The sequence below is a fragment of the Neofelis nebulosa genome, chromosome 1, assembly GCF_028018385.1.
Source record: "Neofelis nebulosa isolate mNeoNeb1 chromosome 1, mNeoNeb1.pri, whole genome shotgun sequence".
Classification (NCBI taxonomy): domain Eukaryota; kingdom Metazoa; phylum Chordata; class Mammalia; order Carnivora; family Felidae; genus Neofelis; species Neofelis nebulosa.
In genome coordinates, this window is record NC_080782.1 from 103,100,734 (window position 1) to 103,117,955 (window position 17,222).

The 17,222-nt window shown below is 39.4% G+C and overlaps 2 protein-coding genes across 13 annotated transcripts in view; one reads left to right on the forward strand and one right to left on the reverse strand.

The window, feature by feature from the left end:
• PTCD2 (pentatricopeptide repeat domain 2) overlaps positions 1 to 2,307 on the reverse strand; it is a 117,280-nt gene extending 114,973 nt beyond the window's left edge. For 5 of the 10 annotated variants that reach the window (XR_009261828.1, XR_009261832.1, XR_009261831.1 and 2 more), the window contains exons 1-2: positions 2,156 to 2,306; positions 1,085 to 1,177 (exon numbers count right to left, since the gene is read on the reverse strand). Coding sequence is in view for 4 of the 10 variants with exons in the window: in XM_058730067.1 (XP_058586050.1) it covers positions 1,085 to 1,177; positions 2,156 to 2,267 (205 nt within the window). In the remaining 6 variants the exon portion in view is untranslated. Of the gene's footprint in view, positions 1 to 1,084; positions 1,180 to 2,155 lie in introns of those variants that run through there. The other 5 variants (XM_058730067.1, XM_058730051.1, XM_058730058.1 and 2 more) reach the window with 3 other exon arrangements.
• A 20-nt stretch (positions 2,308 to 2,327) lies between these two features.
• The window catches only part of MRPS27 (mitochondrial ribosomal protein S27), an 86,798-nt gene continuing 71,903 nt past the window's right edge, over positions 2,328 to 17,222 (forward strand). Inside the window, exons 1-2 of one of the 3 annotated variants that reach the window (XM_058730024.1) lie at positions 2,328 to 2,457; positions 7,090 to 7,167. In XM_058730024.1, the coding sequence (XP_058586007.1) occupies positions 2,385 to 2,457; positions 7,090 to 7,167 (151 nt within the window). In that variant the 5' untranslated portion in view covers positions 2,328 to 2,384. Of the gene's footprint in view, positions 2,458 to 7,089; positions 7,168 to 15,858; positions 16,032 to 17,222 lie in introns of those variants that run through there. The other 2 variants (XM_058730040.1, XM_058730031.1) reach the window with 2 other exon arrangements.

Consider the following 17,222-nt stretch of genomic DNA (forward strand, 5'->3'; position numbering starts at 1 on the left):
AAAGAAGACTGAAGTAAAATCCAGGCTGAGTAAAATCAGAAGTAAAATGTCCATTGGAGATTAACATATTCTCCCTCACTCTGAAGGCTTATCTACTCATTCCATAGGTGGTATAATGTATATGAATAGAAAAGTGGTGAGGAAAAACTGATTTCTGGAGGGCTAGAAGCAGTGTTTATTACGTGCCCATAAACATTTGACAGTGAGAGGAAGGAGATCTGAGAAATTTAGTAGGAACAAACTAAACTGTTATTAACAGTTATTAACAAAGGGAAGTCTTGCTATGCTTATCAAGGAATTTAAAGGACCAGAAAAAATGTGGAGAGAGGGAATGAATTCAACAAGAGTTCTCAGATGCTGACAGGAATAAGAACTAGGATAGTAGTGTGTTTTCAGCTTTTTGTAATAAATATTTTCAAACATACCCGAAAACAGAAAGAGAACAGTATAATGACCTCTCATGTGCTCATCACCTGGGTTCCAAAATGACCAATATTTTGCTAATTAAAAAAAAAAAAAATGTTTTACCCTGTTGACTTTTTCGCAGAGTAGAAAAATATGAAAATGCATCCCACAAGATGGTTTTGTTTCACTGTGTTTCATTTGTGTATAGATATGTATGTGTACAGTGGGGATGCTATGCAAAATGTACTTTTTACTCAGAGGTGTATCAAAAAATGTTAAAGCCAGTCATCTTGAGCAGTTCTTCTCAGACCTTACTGTGCATATTAATAGTCTGGGCTTTAAGTTGGGCATCTCTATGAAACTCCCAGTTGCTGCTAATCCTTGACCCTTAGTTTAGGTGGCAGGGATCTGAGGGAACTCGTTCCAACACGAGTTTTAGTATTTCTCTGGGATCCTGGGAAAACTGACAAGAGGAGAGCTGTAGGCTCTGTAGTAGCAGAAAGTGAGATGAAAAGTACGTTTAAGAGTAGACTAGGAAATCAAGAATAAACTATGTCAATCTCTTCTCGGACATAAGGTCATTAGAGGAGACCAAATGGATAAAGACAAAAAAAAAAACAAAAAAACAAAAACCTGAATGACACATCAATGAAAGAACCAACAAAATAGATTCAAATACCTTTAGTACCAGGAAGATGATTTGCAATAACCACCTTCTTATGCTGAAATTCTTTTAATTTCACAACATTATCTGTAAGTAGATATCTTTTAGCTACAAATAAAAGAAAAAAGCAAAATCATTTTAATTCTTTTATAGTTAGTGAAGAACATGAATAGAGGTTGATTGTCTCTGGGGCGCCTGGTGGCTTAGTTAAGCCTCGGACTTCGACTCAGGTTATGATCTCACAGTTAGAGCCCCACATCGGGCTCACAGCTGTCAGTACAGAGCCTTCTTTGGATCCTCTCTCCCCCTCTCTCTCTGTCCTTCCCCTGCGTGTGCTCTCTGTCAAAAATAAATAAAACATTAAAAATATTTTTTTAAAAAAAAGTGTCTATTTATGAGAAGGCAGTCCAGAGAAGTGGTTACAGTAGGAATATACTGTTGCGCTGCCTGAGGGCAAATCCCTCCTCTACCAGATTCCTCTGACTTTGGGCTAATTACTTGGCCTTGCTGTTTCCATCTTTGTAAACCAAGAAAAGAATGGTAACACTCTCACTGGGTGGTTTCAAGAGAAAAGGAATATACTTAAAATGCAGAGTAATAGCTGACACTAAGTGCCAAATATTTTATTATCACTCACCAGCATAATGAAATTTAATCATTCCCGTAAAGCTATTAATGGACAATCTTACAAATGAAGAAACCTGCTCAAGGTCTTTTAGACTGTTAGCTCTCCAGTTGGGACACCAAACTCAGTCTAAGACCTCAACTCCCAAACTTTGCAGAACAGTACACCCAAGGGGGAGAGGGATTTCCAGACAACAGCGTCGCCCCATCTGAAGGACTACTATAGCCCCCAGGTCAAGACCCCAGCCTGGCTGTCCTCTGGTTCCCAGCAAAGGCGCTTCGACGACACCGAAGGGCCAGTGCTGCACACGCGCGCAACCAAAGGGCACCAGAGCATAGGCTGCTCCAGGCCAGTGAGCGACTGAGGCGCTTTTATTTCCCCCAAAAGCGATGCCTGCTAAGGTGTCAATCTCCCTTCTGTCCCATTCCTCCCCTCCTTCACGACCAGAAGCCCGCGGATACCTCCAAGAGGGCAGCGGCAGCATGTGGAGCCTAAGCCTCCCACCCCGGGAGACACGGAACTCGGCAGCGTAAACAGCAAAACGTGACTCGGACGCCGAACTGCGGCAGCCATGTTATCCTGGGCCGCAACAACTACGCGCGCCGGGGAAGGGGGCGGAGCATCAGCCTGTGACCCCACCCCTTCCTTTCCCTCAAGCCCTGGGCGTTCTTCCTCTTGGTATGCTCCAAGATGGCAGCCCCCATAGCGAGGCGCTGGTTTCTTCTGGCGCGGAGAGTGTCTCTGCCTCCAATCTCCCTGGCAGGTTTGTGGCTGCTTTCTTTTTGTGGGGTACTTCATTAGGCACCTGAACACTCTTCCTTAAGTAAAAGGAGCTGTGGGTTTTCATCAGGACAGGAAAGGCTTCTGGGTTCTAGTTGCTAGAGAAACCGTTTGGAGCGTTGGGTAGCACAGGAGGGGGAGGTAAGGCCCCCGACCTGTATGCTTGCCTAGAATAGTGCCTGCCAGCCCAAAAGCTCTAAGAGTAGAGGAAGTCATGGCATGAGGGCTCTTACCTGTGATTTGCAGGGTTTGTATTAGGGTGGTCGTCTTGACCATGAAGAGCCCAAATGTGCCCACCCCAGAGCTAGAACTTTTCCTCCCCGCTTGAGTGTTCTTGGAGGGGCGTCGAAAACCTCACCACCTCACACTTGACCAGACCTTTCGTTTCCACATGGGATAAGTATTTCAGTACTAATTTCGCATTACTTAATGATCTGGGGCACAACTTTTGAATGACATTTCTATGCCACAGTTTTCCATGTGTAGAGACAATAGGCACTTCTGAAGTACCTTTGAACAAGTCAGGGATTAGGACATGATACCAGGCAGTTGAAAATTTGTGTTTAAGTTTTGACTCCTCCCTTACCCATCACAGTCCATTAACACTTTTTTATGTCTTATGTAATTTTATACTGTATTCTTAACAGTATGATTAAATGACTAAAATGCAGTAATCACACTTGATGTTTCCAACATACCTCCTCTAACTCCTGTTAAAAACCAGCACATACACTGTTGTTCACACTTGTTTAGCAACAGCCATTAATTATGGGCCTGAAACCTCATTGTTAGCCACCAGGTTTTCTGAGAATTAATTGGTTGACCTGGCAGGTGAAAGTGTTTAGTGCCACATGTTAAGTAAAGTATGTACAGTACCTGGCATCTCATTAAGAATTAGCTGCTGTACCTATTTGCTAGCATGTTTAATTATGGTGGTTACTAAATGCTTTTCAATTTAAACAAGACCTTGAATTGCTTATCAGGGAGACCATCATGGTTGCATTGTGTTTGGGGCAATCATTCTGATAGGGGAATGGAAATTAGAGAAGGGTGACTTACGAGAATTTTCAGTTAGCATTTGTTCTTAAACTGGTGAACATGTAATTTACACCTGTGTTCTTCCATTGTGGTAGCTACTAGCTACATGTGGCTATTGAGATTAAATTCAATTTTAGTCACACATTTTTTGAATGTTTAGTAGAGACCTATGTTTGGTGGCTACAGTTGTATAGCTCAGAACATTGCCATCATTATAGGAAGTTCTATTGAATAAGCACTAGGTTAGACCATAGGAGAAAGGAGTCTTGAAACGAGTAACTGGAAACTATAAGGCAAGTAATAGAATTATGTAGGAACTTCAGTCAGGAAAGACATACTATGTGATTTCACTCCTGTGTGCAATTTAAGATACAAAAAAACATATCAGCATAGGGGAAGGGAAAAAAAAGAGGGAAGCAAACTCTAAGAGACTGTTAACTAGAGAGAACAAACCGGGTTGATGGAGGGAGGCGAGTGCAGATGGGCTAAAAGGGTGATGGGTCTCAAGGAGGGTACTTGTGATGAGCACTGGGTGTTTTAAGTGATCACTAAATTCTACACCTGAAACTAATTTTACTCTATATGTTAACTAAGAATTTAAATAAAAACTTGAAATAAAAAATTACCTAAGATAGTGCATTATAACCTATTCAGGATTTGAAAATGCTGATAAGGAGCTTGACTATTAAGTCATCAAAATATTTTGAGCCATTACAGGGTAAGAGAGGAAAAAAATATACTTAGTACAAATTAGAAAAGTGATTTAAATACCCGAAGAGGGGAGTACCTGGGTGGCTCAGTCAGTTAAACATCTGAATCTTGGTTTTGGCTTGGGGATGTGATCTCACAAACCGTGACATGGAGCCACACATTGGGCTCTGTACTGACTCTGCAGAGCCTGCTTGGGATTCTCCCTCTCTCTCTGTCCATCTGCCCCTGCCCCCACATAAATAAGCTTTAAAAAAAAAAAAAGTATTTTAAAAATAACACATGAATAGGGTAGAGAAAAGAAATTCACTGGGTACCTCCTACATAGTGAACATTAAACACATAATGTGCCCTCATTTAAACTGATCAAGGTAGGCGCTGTCTTTTGTATCATGAAAGGAGCTCAGCTTGTGCAACTTGCCCCCATTTCATACCATTTCTTAGCAAGCCAAGGATTCCAACTTAAGATTTTGTGACTCTAAAAGGCTATCTGTATCGACAATCACACTGCTTTTCTTTGGATGGTAAACATGTTTGGAGACATTGGTCTAAAGGCCAAAGTAACTACAAAATGACTAAGAATATAGATACAGCCAATCACTTTTCACTAAACGTTGAGATTCTGGTCCTTGGAGGTACCTTTTTAGGATTAAACGGAGAAATTACTTCTTATAGTGGATAGTTATTTTAGGGAATATGGTTGCCACCAAAGCTGACTGGCTGAAGGATAATTAAGTTCAAGAAAGGTTTGTAAATACTGCTGGGTGGCCTATTCAGAGCGGAATTTACAGACTCAGACACCTAAACCTAAACCTGTGAGGCTCTTACTGTCTTTAAAAGGCTTACAGAAACATTCTTTAAAGAATGTTTGTTTTAAGGTGCACTGATTTCCTATTGTAGTTTTAACAAATTGCTACAAATAAAGTGGTATAAAACAATACAACTATTACAGTTCTGTAGGTCACAAGTCTGACAGAGGGTCTTGCTATGTTGAAATCAGGGTGTTGAAAGGGACAGGTTCCTTGCAAATTCTGTAGGGGACAATCTGTTTCCAGGTCTTGTCCCTCTTCATGAAACCACTTGAAATCCTTGGCTGATGCTTCCCTTTTTCAAATACATTTAACACGAGTAAGAGCAAGTCACGTCTTTACATCACTCCATCCTTCATTCATCTCGGTATCTGTCTTTTCCACTTTTAAAGACCTTGTGATTACACTGGGCCCACCTGGATAAGCCGATACAGTCACCTCATTTTAAGATCAGATGATTTGTGGTCTTAATTCTATCTGTAACCTTAATCCCCCTTAGCTATTACCCTAACATATTCGTAGGTTTGGGAGAGTAAGACATGGACATCTTTTGGAGGAACATGATTCTGCCTACCAAATTTGGCCATACATTTCTACATTTATTATTTGTTTCTATTGGTCTAGGAAAGTTTTCTATTTGCTAAATTTAAATTCTTCATCCTTATACCCTTATCCTTTTGTTCTACACTCAATGGAGATGGAAAGTGATTACTGGTTACTTTCTTAAAAAGCAAACATTAAATAGTTCATATATATAAAGATTGCTCAGCTTACCTTTTGTAGATTTACTAGTCCTTATTTGTTTTTTTGTTTTCAGTTCATGTGATGCCCTTGAACAACTGCACACAAAGGGCATTCTTGAACTCCTACCTTTCCCCACTCTGACCACCCCTACTTTTTGTCTCATCTCCCAATTCGAAATTTTTCATTGACCTAGATAATTGTCTTTTCTGACTCCAGAATGGGGGGGGGGTGATTTTTTATGCTAGAATGAAGCATATTCTAGAAAAATAAATAGAGAATAAGAAATTATAATAATAAGTAGACAATAAGTCACTGGTATCCTTAAGTGTATAGCTTAACAGTCGTATCCTTAGCTCTTGCTCACATCGAGAAGGGCTGTTCCTGTTTCTGACAGAAAGGAGAGACCTTCCTGGTTTAAAAAAATTTTTTTTGAATGTTTATTTTTGAGAGAGAGAGCAAGAGCAAGTGGGGGAGGGGCTGAGAGAGAGGGAGAGGAGACACAGAATCTGAAGCAGGCTCCAGGCTCCGCACTTTGAGCACAAAGCCTGACGCGGGGCTCGGATCCATGAACCGTGAGATCATGACTTGAGCCAAAGTTGGACACCCAACCAACTGAGCCACCCAGGCAACCCTGTCCTTTCACTTTCTTAATGGTGTCCTTTGAAACATAAAAGCTTCTAGTTTTGTTTAAGTTTATGCTCATTCTTTCTCATTCATTCCTTGAACTCCTGTCTATGAGCATTGCCATATGCCAGTCATTGCGCCAGGTGCCCTGAATGCAGCTGTGCCCTCTAGTGAGTTACCTCAAATCTGGGTTGTTAGGTTTTTCTTATTCATAACTAGGGTGCTAGGTTACTGGGCAGGATACTCTGCTTTAGGTGAAGTTAGGGTAAATGTGCTGATCCAAGTCAGACGGAAATGTTTTTAGGACTAACAATTATAAAGCATTCAATTTGTGAGTTAAGCAATAGTTCAGCAAGTATTTGGGTTCTAAGGAGTTCTAGGGCTCACCTATGCTATAATTTAGGGGGAACAAGTGGTTTCCAGTCCTAAACTTACAGGAACAAAATTACTAACATTCTTACCCATAACCTCATTGTAGGCATTGTCAGTTTTTTCTCCATCTTCTACTTGGCAGATGTTGAATGCATGTTGTCGTGTACTGAATTATGAACTGAGCAATAGTGGTTAGAGTATTGTACAAGAATCTTTACATAATCTAGTACATTGAAAAAAGGACAAAGATATCTTTAATAAGACATATAAACTGAACCTGTTGTGAAACCACACCTGTTGATAATTGACTTTTTCCTCAGGTAAAAGATGCCTCCTTTCTGCAGCATATGTGGACAGCCACAAATGGGAAGCAAGAGAAAAAGAACATTGTCACCTTGGTAGGTACCTATTAGGCTGTTATATATGTCAAGTCAATCACACTATATTTGCCATCATGTTTTTATATTTATGAAATGATGCTCTTATGATCCCATTCAGATAAGCACATTTTAAGTCTTAAAAAGAATTAGACTGTAACTTCACACATGGCAAAATCATTTTTGCTATCCTGCAAATTTCTTTTTAATTTTTGCCTTGATGATTAGTGTCCCTAAATTATGTAAACGACTCTTTCTTGTTTTTTGCCCACTTTTGTCATATAGTTAGTTACCATGCAGCTTGTCTCTGTTTTACATTATCTGCAGAGAAAAATATTTTTTATACTTTCATCCTTTTTTATTGTTATTTCTTAACTTGTGGTCTTCAGAGTTGTTTCTGACTCTTTTTTATTTATTTCCCTTTCCCTGTTCTTTAGGTCCTATTACACAGATAGCAGCCTTTCTTTTCTAAAATAACAAGGCCTGGAGAAAATCACTGACCATATGAGCACTTTGTAGAAATGTAAATACTTCATATATGTAATATATATTATACATAACATCAACAGAACATTAATAAAGTCAGACAGTTAAAAAAGGGAGGGGGCACCTGGGTGGCTCAGTCAGTCAATCACCCGTCTCTTGATTTCGGCTTAGTTCACGACCTCATGGTTTGTGGCATTGAGCCCTGTGCTTGGGATTCTCTCTCTCCCTCTCTCTCCGCCCCTCCCCTGCTTGCTATGTCTCAAAATAAATCAATAAACTTAAAAATAAATAAATAAAGTCAGACAATTGGTGATAGTTTTATGGGATTGATTTAATATTTTGTCAGTTCCAGTGCTGATCTAATCTTCTCAGATTTCTTTGTCTTTTTTGGGCTTATGTTAAAGAATAAAGTCCCCCTCTGTTTATGGATTCTTCTCATAACAGGGGTCTGGGGGAGGCACTGTTTTGTAGCTGTGTGCAGTGGCTAGGTTAGGAAAGAGGTAGGGGTTGCAAATAACTCATTTTCTCCCCTGATGTTGTTATTGCAAGAGCAGAGTTGGTTTCTGTGTCCTGGAATGGATGTATAGACAGGGACTAACCAAGGCAGAGCTGTGGAGAATCTGAAGGTGAGCCACTATGTACTTGCACTGAAATGTAGAAATCAGATAGAAATGCAAATGGATATAGATGTGGTATACTGGCAAACTCTAATACCAGGAGCGGCATTATCATGAGCGACACAGATTTATTCACAAAATGGTGAACAACTCTTGATAAAGTTCTGAACAAATCAGACTGCTTTCTTCAGTTTACATGGTAGTTGCATCTATGGAAAAATTCAGCTTATTTTCAAATTACGCCCCCAAAAGTACTTTGCGTTTATATGTAAAATGGAGTTGTTAATTATCAATAGGTTGACTTTTTTTTTTTTTTTTTTTTTTTTTTTGGTTGACTTTTTTTTAATCGTGTAATTGTCTGCCATGTCCTATATGCCATGGTATGTGGGGCAAATATTTTAACTTTTTATTTGCAAATTTTAAACTTACAAAAAATTGTAAGAGTAATACAAAAAGCATCTATAGTCTCTGCCTAGATTCACCAGGTGTCATCATTTTGACCCTTTTGTTTTGCTTTCTCATTTATCTACAGTCACACTTTTTTTTCTTTTTTCTTTTTTTTTTTTTTTTTTTACCCATTTGGGAGTTTGTGGCATATACTATTGCCTTTAAACTGACTGCTTTGGTGTAGACTACTGGACGTTTCTTAAGAAGCGAGTCCCTTTTTTTAACAGAATATTCATCTTTTGGGGTTTGTTTTATATTCTTCATAAGTAGATTCAAAAGGCTCCCCGGCCAGAATATTGTCAGGGATATTGTGTCCTTCTCAGGACGACTTCTCATCTGGAGACACCTGATGTCCCTCTGCCCTCACTGCTGAGGTCAACTTTGATCACCCAGTCAAATGTGTCCGATCTTTCCAATGTAGAGTTACTGTTTATCTCCCTTGTGACTAATGGGCAATTTGTGGGCAGATACTTTAATATCATGCCAGTGTCCTGCTGCTTATCAAGAGTTTCCCCCTAAGATTTAGTATCCATTCAGCTTCTTGTCTGAATCAATCTTTAATATAATGTTTGCAAAACAATGGTTTTCCAATTCTATTAATACCTCCACATTTCGTGATTAGTACTCAGAATTCTAATGTAAGCAGGAGCCCTCCCTTTTCTCCCATTTCTTTCTCTGTTTATTATCAGTATGGTCTTGTGGGTTGTGGATTCCTCTTTTTCTTTTAATGATTCATTACCATCCTTGTTATTTTAGTGGTCAAATTGTTTCAGAGTTGGCTGGTAGAAGCCCTTTCAACCTGAGTCCCAATGTTCCATCCTGTATCTTCCTGCTCTATCCCTGGAATCAATTATTTCTCCAAGGAGTCCTGCTTCCTTTTAATAAGGAATGGTGTTAGAAACCAAGATCTGTGCACTACTTGTACTCTTGCTACTATGGGATTTTTGCTTCTTGGTCTATTCAGTAGATAGAGCTAGGAAAAATAAAGGTACGTATACACATAAACACATGCACATACATGCATATAAACTTACATGTACATACTTTACAAATAATTCATGCTAAAACCTCCAATTCCAGTTCATACCCGGAGGGTTCTTCCTTGCCTTCTTCTAGTCCATATTTGTATCAGCCTTCTATACTGAAAACTCTGGCCCCCAACAGGGACAGTGTTTTAATGTGTTGTACAGTCTCTGCATTGCAGGTTATCTAATTTTCTTGTCTGCTGATCACTCACTACTCCCTGTAGTCATTGTGAGAGTCAAAAAAAATACCCCCATATTTCTTTAGAAAATGGGCATTTATGCCATCTGGGGCCAATAGTGCTCTTTTTGGGAACAACCATTCCAATGATGAAACCAACATGGACTCCATGAATTATCTTGCAAGGTTGTTATGATATGCCAGGAAAGCTATTCAGCTATTAACACTTCCTAGGTACGAAGGGAAATTTAGAAAAGACCATTGTATTTGGTGCCTTGGTATAGGATGTAGTAAGCCCTGTGTATTAGGGGACAAAATTATGGAACCTTTGTCATAGATTCCTGAATAAGCAGAAGCTATTTGCCAGAGAATGAGAACAATAAGTCTGCAACAAATGTAAGTAATTGTCCTCTCTCTCTTAAGATTAGTATACTTGGAAAGTAGTAACGGCTACCATTTACTGAATGGTACTCTGCCTAGAATATCCTCTGTACATCTTGGATCCCTATCCAGTCAGAATTGATTTTTTTCCTCACCCTGTATTCTTACAGCACTTTGTGTCTTTGTTGTGTCGTTTGATGTGGTGAAAAGTCTGCACTTCGAGGACACATCTGGATGTGAGCCCAAGCTCTGACAGCTTTCAGAAACTGTTATTTAACCCATGTTCTTGTTGCCATAAATTAGGGAGGATTATAAAGCCTGCTTCAGTTAACACTCTGACATATAATAGGTGCTCCCGAAATAGGTGAAATGAATGAATCCCTAGCCTCTTGATTCTACACTGTATAAAAGATTAGGCCATGAAGTGAGATAGGGTTTTAAAACTCCACCTGCTCTAAAGGAAAAGAGGCTATCTGAGACAGTATTTTTTTTTCTTCTACGTAACAAAGTGTAATTAAAACTTTCGTGCATATTTTCCCTAACTGTTGAGCGTTTGGGTTGAGATGTGGGTCCTCAGAATTGAGGCACTGCGCCCAGGGCTGCATCCCGAGGATCGTACAGTAGGTGGCGGCGCCGCCTCTGAGGAGACCGCTGCGCAGCCTTTGGAACTGGGCTTTTGGGTGCGGACCTTTCGGGAAGCCTCCTCCGTACGTGCGTGCACGCGCGTGCGCGGAGTCCTGCCCTTAGCATGTGGAGCGCTGTGATTGGGCGCTGGGACCTGGTGCGGGCTCGTTGATTGGGGGAGGGAGGAGGGGCGATATGAGGCATTTACTCCGCGCGTCTTCATTGGAGGGCCTGGGGTGGAGTGGAGCTGGGTGGGAGAGGTAAGGTTCCTGGGTGGGTGTAGGGCTTTGGCTTCCATCTGCTTACGTGATTTCGCTTCCACGCGGGTTTCTTGCGAGTGAGAGATGTTCGGTGCTTGCTCTGATGGGCGTGAGGCTCTGGTGCCTCCTGTTCAGTCTCAGTGGTTTTCTATTAGAGCCTTGGGGGCGCCCTAATGGGGATCTGTCCAGCCCCGGTAGGAGGGTAATTTATTACTACGGAGGTCTTGATTAAAACCACGGGTGCTATTTGGTACCTACACTGCAGTTTAGGGATCAAGCAGGGTATGAATGCAAGTCAGGTGTTGTGGCAAAAGAGTCGAAAGGCAGCCTTCATTCGTTACTAGTTCTGTGCTGAGCACTTAAGACGCACCATCCCATTTAATGCACACAACAGCCAGCTAATGCAGCTGCAGCTTATAGAGGAGGAAACTGAGGCCATATTTTGACATTTACTTGAGCCCATTTCCTTTATGCTGAAAAATAGCTTTCTCGGTGATATCTGTAGTAGTGTCTTCCCTCGCACTGAACAGTGGATTTCTTGCTTTAAAAAAAAAAATACATTTTGGGGCGCCTGGGTGGCTCAGTCGGTTAAGTCTCCCACCTTGGCCCAGTTCGTGAGTTCGAGCCCCGCGTGGGGCTCTCTGCTGACAAGCTCGGAGCCCGGAGCCTGCTTTAGATTCTGTGTGTGTGTGTGTGTGTGTGTGTGTGTGTGTGTGTGTGTGTGTCTCTGCCCCTCCCCTGCTCACACTGTCTCTCAAAAAAATAAATAAACATTAAAAATTAAAAAATACCTTTTGGTTGCAGTATAATGTATACTGAAAAGTCCATAAATCATAATGTTTAAATTGGTATACTATCACAAGGTGGACAAACCTATGTAAGAAATAAAACATTCCTCCCCCTCAAGAAGTCCTAATACTGGCTCCCATTAGCAGCTCATGGCTAATATTTACTTCATCTCTAATTCTACTGATTGTACCATGCTGATCCTTTGGTTTATTTTGAGGCAAATCCCAGATAGTATCTAATTTCATCCATAAGTACTTTAATATATATCTCAAATATAAGGGTACTTTTAATACCACTATCACACTTAAATTTTTAATAATTATTTAAATGTGAAAGACACAGTTCAAATTACCCTGATAATTTCATAAATCTTTTTAATGGTTTGGTTGAATCAGTATGCAGATAAGGTCCATACAGTGCAATTCATTATATCCTCCCCTTCTCTTGCCTCTTTTAAAATCTTTTTTATAGAAATATATAGAAGTAGAGAGGTTGGTATAATGAACCTCTGGAGTACTGTCACCCGGTACAACTGCTTCAGCAGTTGTCAATTCCTTCTAGACTTGTTTCACCAGTCCCCTTTCCCATGACCTGATTACTTTTTAACATTTGTTAGCAGATCATTTTATGTGTATTTTCACATGTACCTCTAAAAGACAAGGATTTTTTAAAAATACAATTATAATACCTTTCTCATTTAAAAAACTTAGTCATTCCTTAACGTCATTCGATGTGCCATCAATGTTTACATTTCCCCAAATGTCTTATACGTTTCTTTTTAATTTATAGTTTGTTGAAATGGGCCCAGGTAAGGTTCATACACTGTAATGTGTTGAGATGTCTTTTAATTAAATATTTTTTAATCTATAAGTTTCTTTTTCTTGCTGTTATTTGTTGAGGAAAACTGGTCTTTTGTTTCCCACGTTCTGGATTTGCTGTTTTCATTCTTTTAGTGGTGTTTAACATGTTCTACCTTCTGTTTGTCTGCTAAAGCTGGCAGTTAGAGTTGGACACTTGATCAGATTTAGGTTTTTTGTTTTTTTGTTTTTCTTTTGGCATGAATATAAGTGTTGTTTACTTTTGTCAAGAGGCACACAGCATTTGTTTATGTTAAAGGCCTCTGTGATGTTAAAGGCCAGTCATGACTATTGCTTATATCTACTCTTTTATTAGGAGCTGCAAAATGTTACCATTTTAATTCAATTGTTTCATATTTATTACCCAGAAAATGTCTTAGAAGAATTCTCTTTCATCAGCAGTTTAGTTATCTCTTTCATCAGCAGTACAGTTTGTATGAAAGAGGCAGCTTTCAAAATCATGGGTTGACCTGCCATCCTCCAAAAATGATCACTGGTGATAGATTTTTTTTAAATATCAGTATGAACTCGTGGATTTAAGTATTCCACACATTTTAACCCATAACAGTTGATATTTTTATTGAAAGGGCTTTACTTTTACCAACTGAGCTTCAGAGAACCCTAGGGGTTCTTGGGCTTTCCATTTCAAGTCAGAAGATTACAGTTTTAAACTGGTTTCTGTATTGGGCTTCCCTTTGGTTAATATAAACACTGAATTAAAGCATCGCCTCTGAAATTCCTCCACTAACCATGTAGATCTATTGAGGAGGTAGAAGGTGCAAGTTAACAGCATTAACCAGTGAGCAGCTTTTGAATTACAGACTAGGGCCCACAGTGAATGGGACTAACGAGAAACCCTTTTTGGCAAACTGATAGGGTGCCAGTAGGAGGGCAGGCCTGATGGGAAAGCTCCCTGCTTTCTATGAGAAAAAGTTCTCTGGCTTGCATCACCTTGGTAGGGGTAAGGGCCCTGGTGATGAGCTGAATTGGATTTCTGAGCCCTACTGAATTAAATGTTTTATTTCTGATTTTTCAGTTTATAAGTAATTATAAAGTAAGGGATACCTTTAGGTTTTCAGCACTTCTTTTTTTTTTTTTTTTTTTTTTTAAAGAACTCCCTTTCGGAATCAAAGAGAAGTATATACACCACTGACTCGTTTGAATTAGGGTGAAGCAAAGCACTGTGGTCCTCTCTTACAAACATTTCTCTCAGCTGAGGTTTAGTTTTGCTGTGTCATTTCAGCTGTGGAGGCCTTTGGCTTGTTGCAGTGATTTTTCAAACCTTGCTCTTGAAGCCTGACATTTTCTGAAACCAGTTTTCCTAATCTTTCAGTTCCATATCATCCTCCTTTAGTCTCTTTTTCTTAGTATATATGCGTATAAAGCTTGCCTTTAGATTTTTCCTTTATTGAAACTATTTGTTTTAAAGCTTCTGGTGACCGACAAGTGGATACATGAAAATCTAAACATCTACATTCAAAATGGTTTCTAGGTGTTTCCTTCTCCCTCCTTCCTTCTTTTGCTTCTGTACATATGTCATGTGTGCCTGTATTTGCATTTTAATACTGGAAGCAGAAACATAGCTTCATATTCTATGTTCTGATCACTTCTAGGAGGTAACAACAATAATTTGTATCTAGTTTATTATGTAAATTCGATGAGGTACACAGATTTTTTTTTTTAATGTATTCTCAAGTTAGTTAACATACAGTATAGTCTTGGCTGCAGGAATTAGAATCCAGTGATACATCACTTATCGATAACAATCAGTGCTCATCCCAACAAGTATCCTCCTTAATGCCCTTCACCCATTTTTCCCAAGGTACACAGATCTTAAGCCCAGAAAGAGTTTAGTGTTTACTGATTAACAGTCATGTACAGTTACATAGAAATCATAAAAAACCAAAACCATCTAATAATTTCTCACCTAAAACTGTCATATATATGAATTTTTAAAAAATATTTTATTTAGGTGTTTTCCACCTTATTCCAGAAATGGAATTCAGTTTAATATCATCTTTGAACTTAAGAGCAATATTGAAGATGTGTTTTGTGTTCTCTCCATGGCAGTTCTCAAACATAATTCACTCTAGTTCTTGTGAGGTTACATTGCAATCTCTTGGGGCCTTTGTTTAAAAATTTGTATTTCCTTGGTCTCACTTCAGGCTTACAGAATTAAAATCGCTCTCTGGGTGTGAAGCATAGGAATCTGAAGTTTTAAAGTCCTTTTTTTTTTTTTTTTTTTAAGTTTATTTATTTCGAGAGAGAGAAAAAAATGCAAGTTGGAGAGGGGCAGCGACAGAGAGAGAGAGAGAATGAATCCCATGCTGGTAGCTTGGAGCCCTAAGTGGCTCTCCATCTCACACACCAGTGAGATCATGACCTAAGCCAAAATCAAGAGTTGGTCACTTAACCAACTGAGCCACGCAGGTGCCCCTGAAGTTTTAAAGTTTTAAAATCCTGCACATGATTCAAATCCTCAACCGGGTTTGTGAACAAGTACCCTCCTATACTTGGAATCATGCAGGATCCTTAAATAAAATCTTTTATGACCTTAAATCATCAATGGTATTGTTTTCTTCAGATAAGAGCATTTTATACTAGTATACATTTCATTTCTTGGACATACTTTCACATTGTCTATACAGCTTTAAGTTTCGTTAAATGAAGATGTATTTTCCCATATGGCTCTTGTGGACCTCAGCTGTCTGCTGCAGTGTATATTCCTGAGGAACTGAATGACAGGCAAGAAGGCATCTTCTGTGGCACATTTTTTTGAACCAAACCTGAGCATTTGTGGGCCCCTCACTGAAACATGAAGTGTTTTTTTGGCTGTTGAAGTCCGTGGTCCAGAAGCCTATGGCGCTGGCCCTCTGTAGGCCACAGCTGCTCCAGCTTTCCTGGCCATCTCTGCTCTGTGCAGTTTTCTGCCTCATTCATCACGCCAACACTATCGTGTAAGGTGATTGGTCACATAGAATATTTAGCAGCAAACCCCTCTCTGACTTATAATATGCAAATGTTATTCATCTGATGTTTGCTATGCAGCTGTTGCTTTTTTGAGGCCCCGCAACCAATTTCACTTGACTGAAGAAGATGTCTTGGTGTGAAGGATTAAAATGGAATCTTGAGTTACCACGCTACAGAAGCCAACTCAATCCAACGTATATCAAAAAGATTTGGTACCATGAGACTGCTGTTTAATATCACTTTCTGAGCAAGTAGGTTTAACAATAGTAATTTGCCTTAATGTGAAGAGGTTTGAGAGACCTCCATGTGTGTGTGTTTTAATAGTCTTTAATTACCTGGTGTCAATCCCTTTAAGGTATTTGTAAGAAAAGTAATTACTTTTACATTATATCAGGTTTTTAGGGTTTTGTGTTGCTTTCCCCCAGTAGCTACTGAGTCGTTGAGAGCATTACTCCATGGAAAGGAAAGAGGAAAAAAAATGGCTAAATGCACAGCAATAGGTCTTCAAGAATTACTTGTTGATTGATTACCTCTGCTTCTTCTAAGTGTAAAAGACAGAAAATACAAAATAACAAACAAACACAGACTAGCTTATGTAGGCATTTGTAGGTCATAGAAAATATTTTGGATTTTATTCCAAGTATGATAGAAAGCTGTTGGCTGGTTGAGAAGAGAAAATGACAGTATTTGATTTATCTTTTTTTAAAAGTCTTGCTCAGACTGCTGTGTAGAGGTTAGATTGTGGGGGGGGGCAATAGTTAACATGACTAGTCGGGAGGTGTGAGATTAGCAGTGGTAGTAGGAAAAAATACATATTTATATTTATGTTTCAAATCTAGAGCCTTTAGTACTTGTTGACAGTTGGTTATAGAGTGAAAAAGAATGGGGTTGAGGAAGACACCTAGGTTTTTGACCTGAATAAGCCAGTAGATGTAATAGCTGTTTACTGAGATGCGAAAAGCAAGTTTGAAGGAAAGGTTGGAGAATTAAGAGGACCTGCCATGTTTAGATACCTGTTAGGCATCCAAATGGAGATGTCACCTCTGCAGTTGGAAACACAAGTCTGAAGTTACAGGCAGAAAGAAGTCAGGGTAGGCATATATACGTGGAGTAAATAATCCGTAGATGATATTAAAGCTGTGGGAGAGCATGAGATCACCCAGGGACTGAGAAGATGGTAAAAAGTCTACCACTGAGACTTAGGCACTCCAGCATTTAGAAGTCAATAAGAGGAGATTTTGCAAAGGAACCCAAGAAAGAGAAGAAAGAGTACAGGATGGTCAACTATGTTAACATGCTAGTGAGAGGTCAAGTAAGATGTGGATGAAATATTAACCGTTGGATTTAACACTGTGGAGGTGGTCTTTGGTGTTAGTGGAATAATGGAAACTAAAACCTGATTTGAACGAGTTCAAGAGAGAAAGGACCTAAGGAAGTAGTAA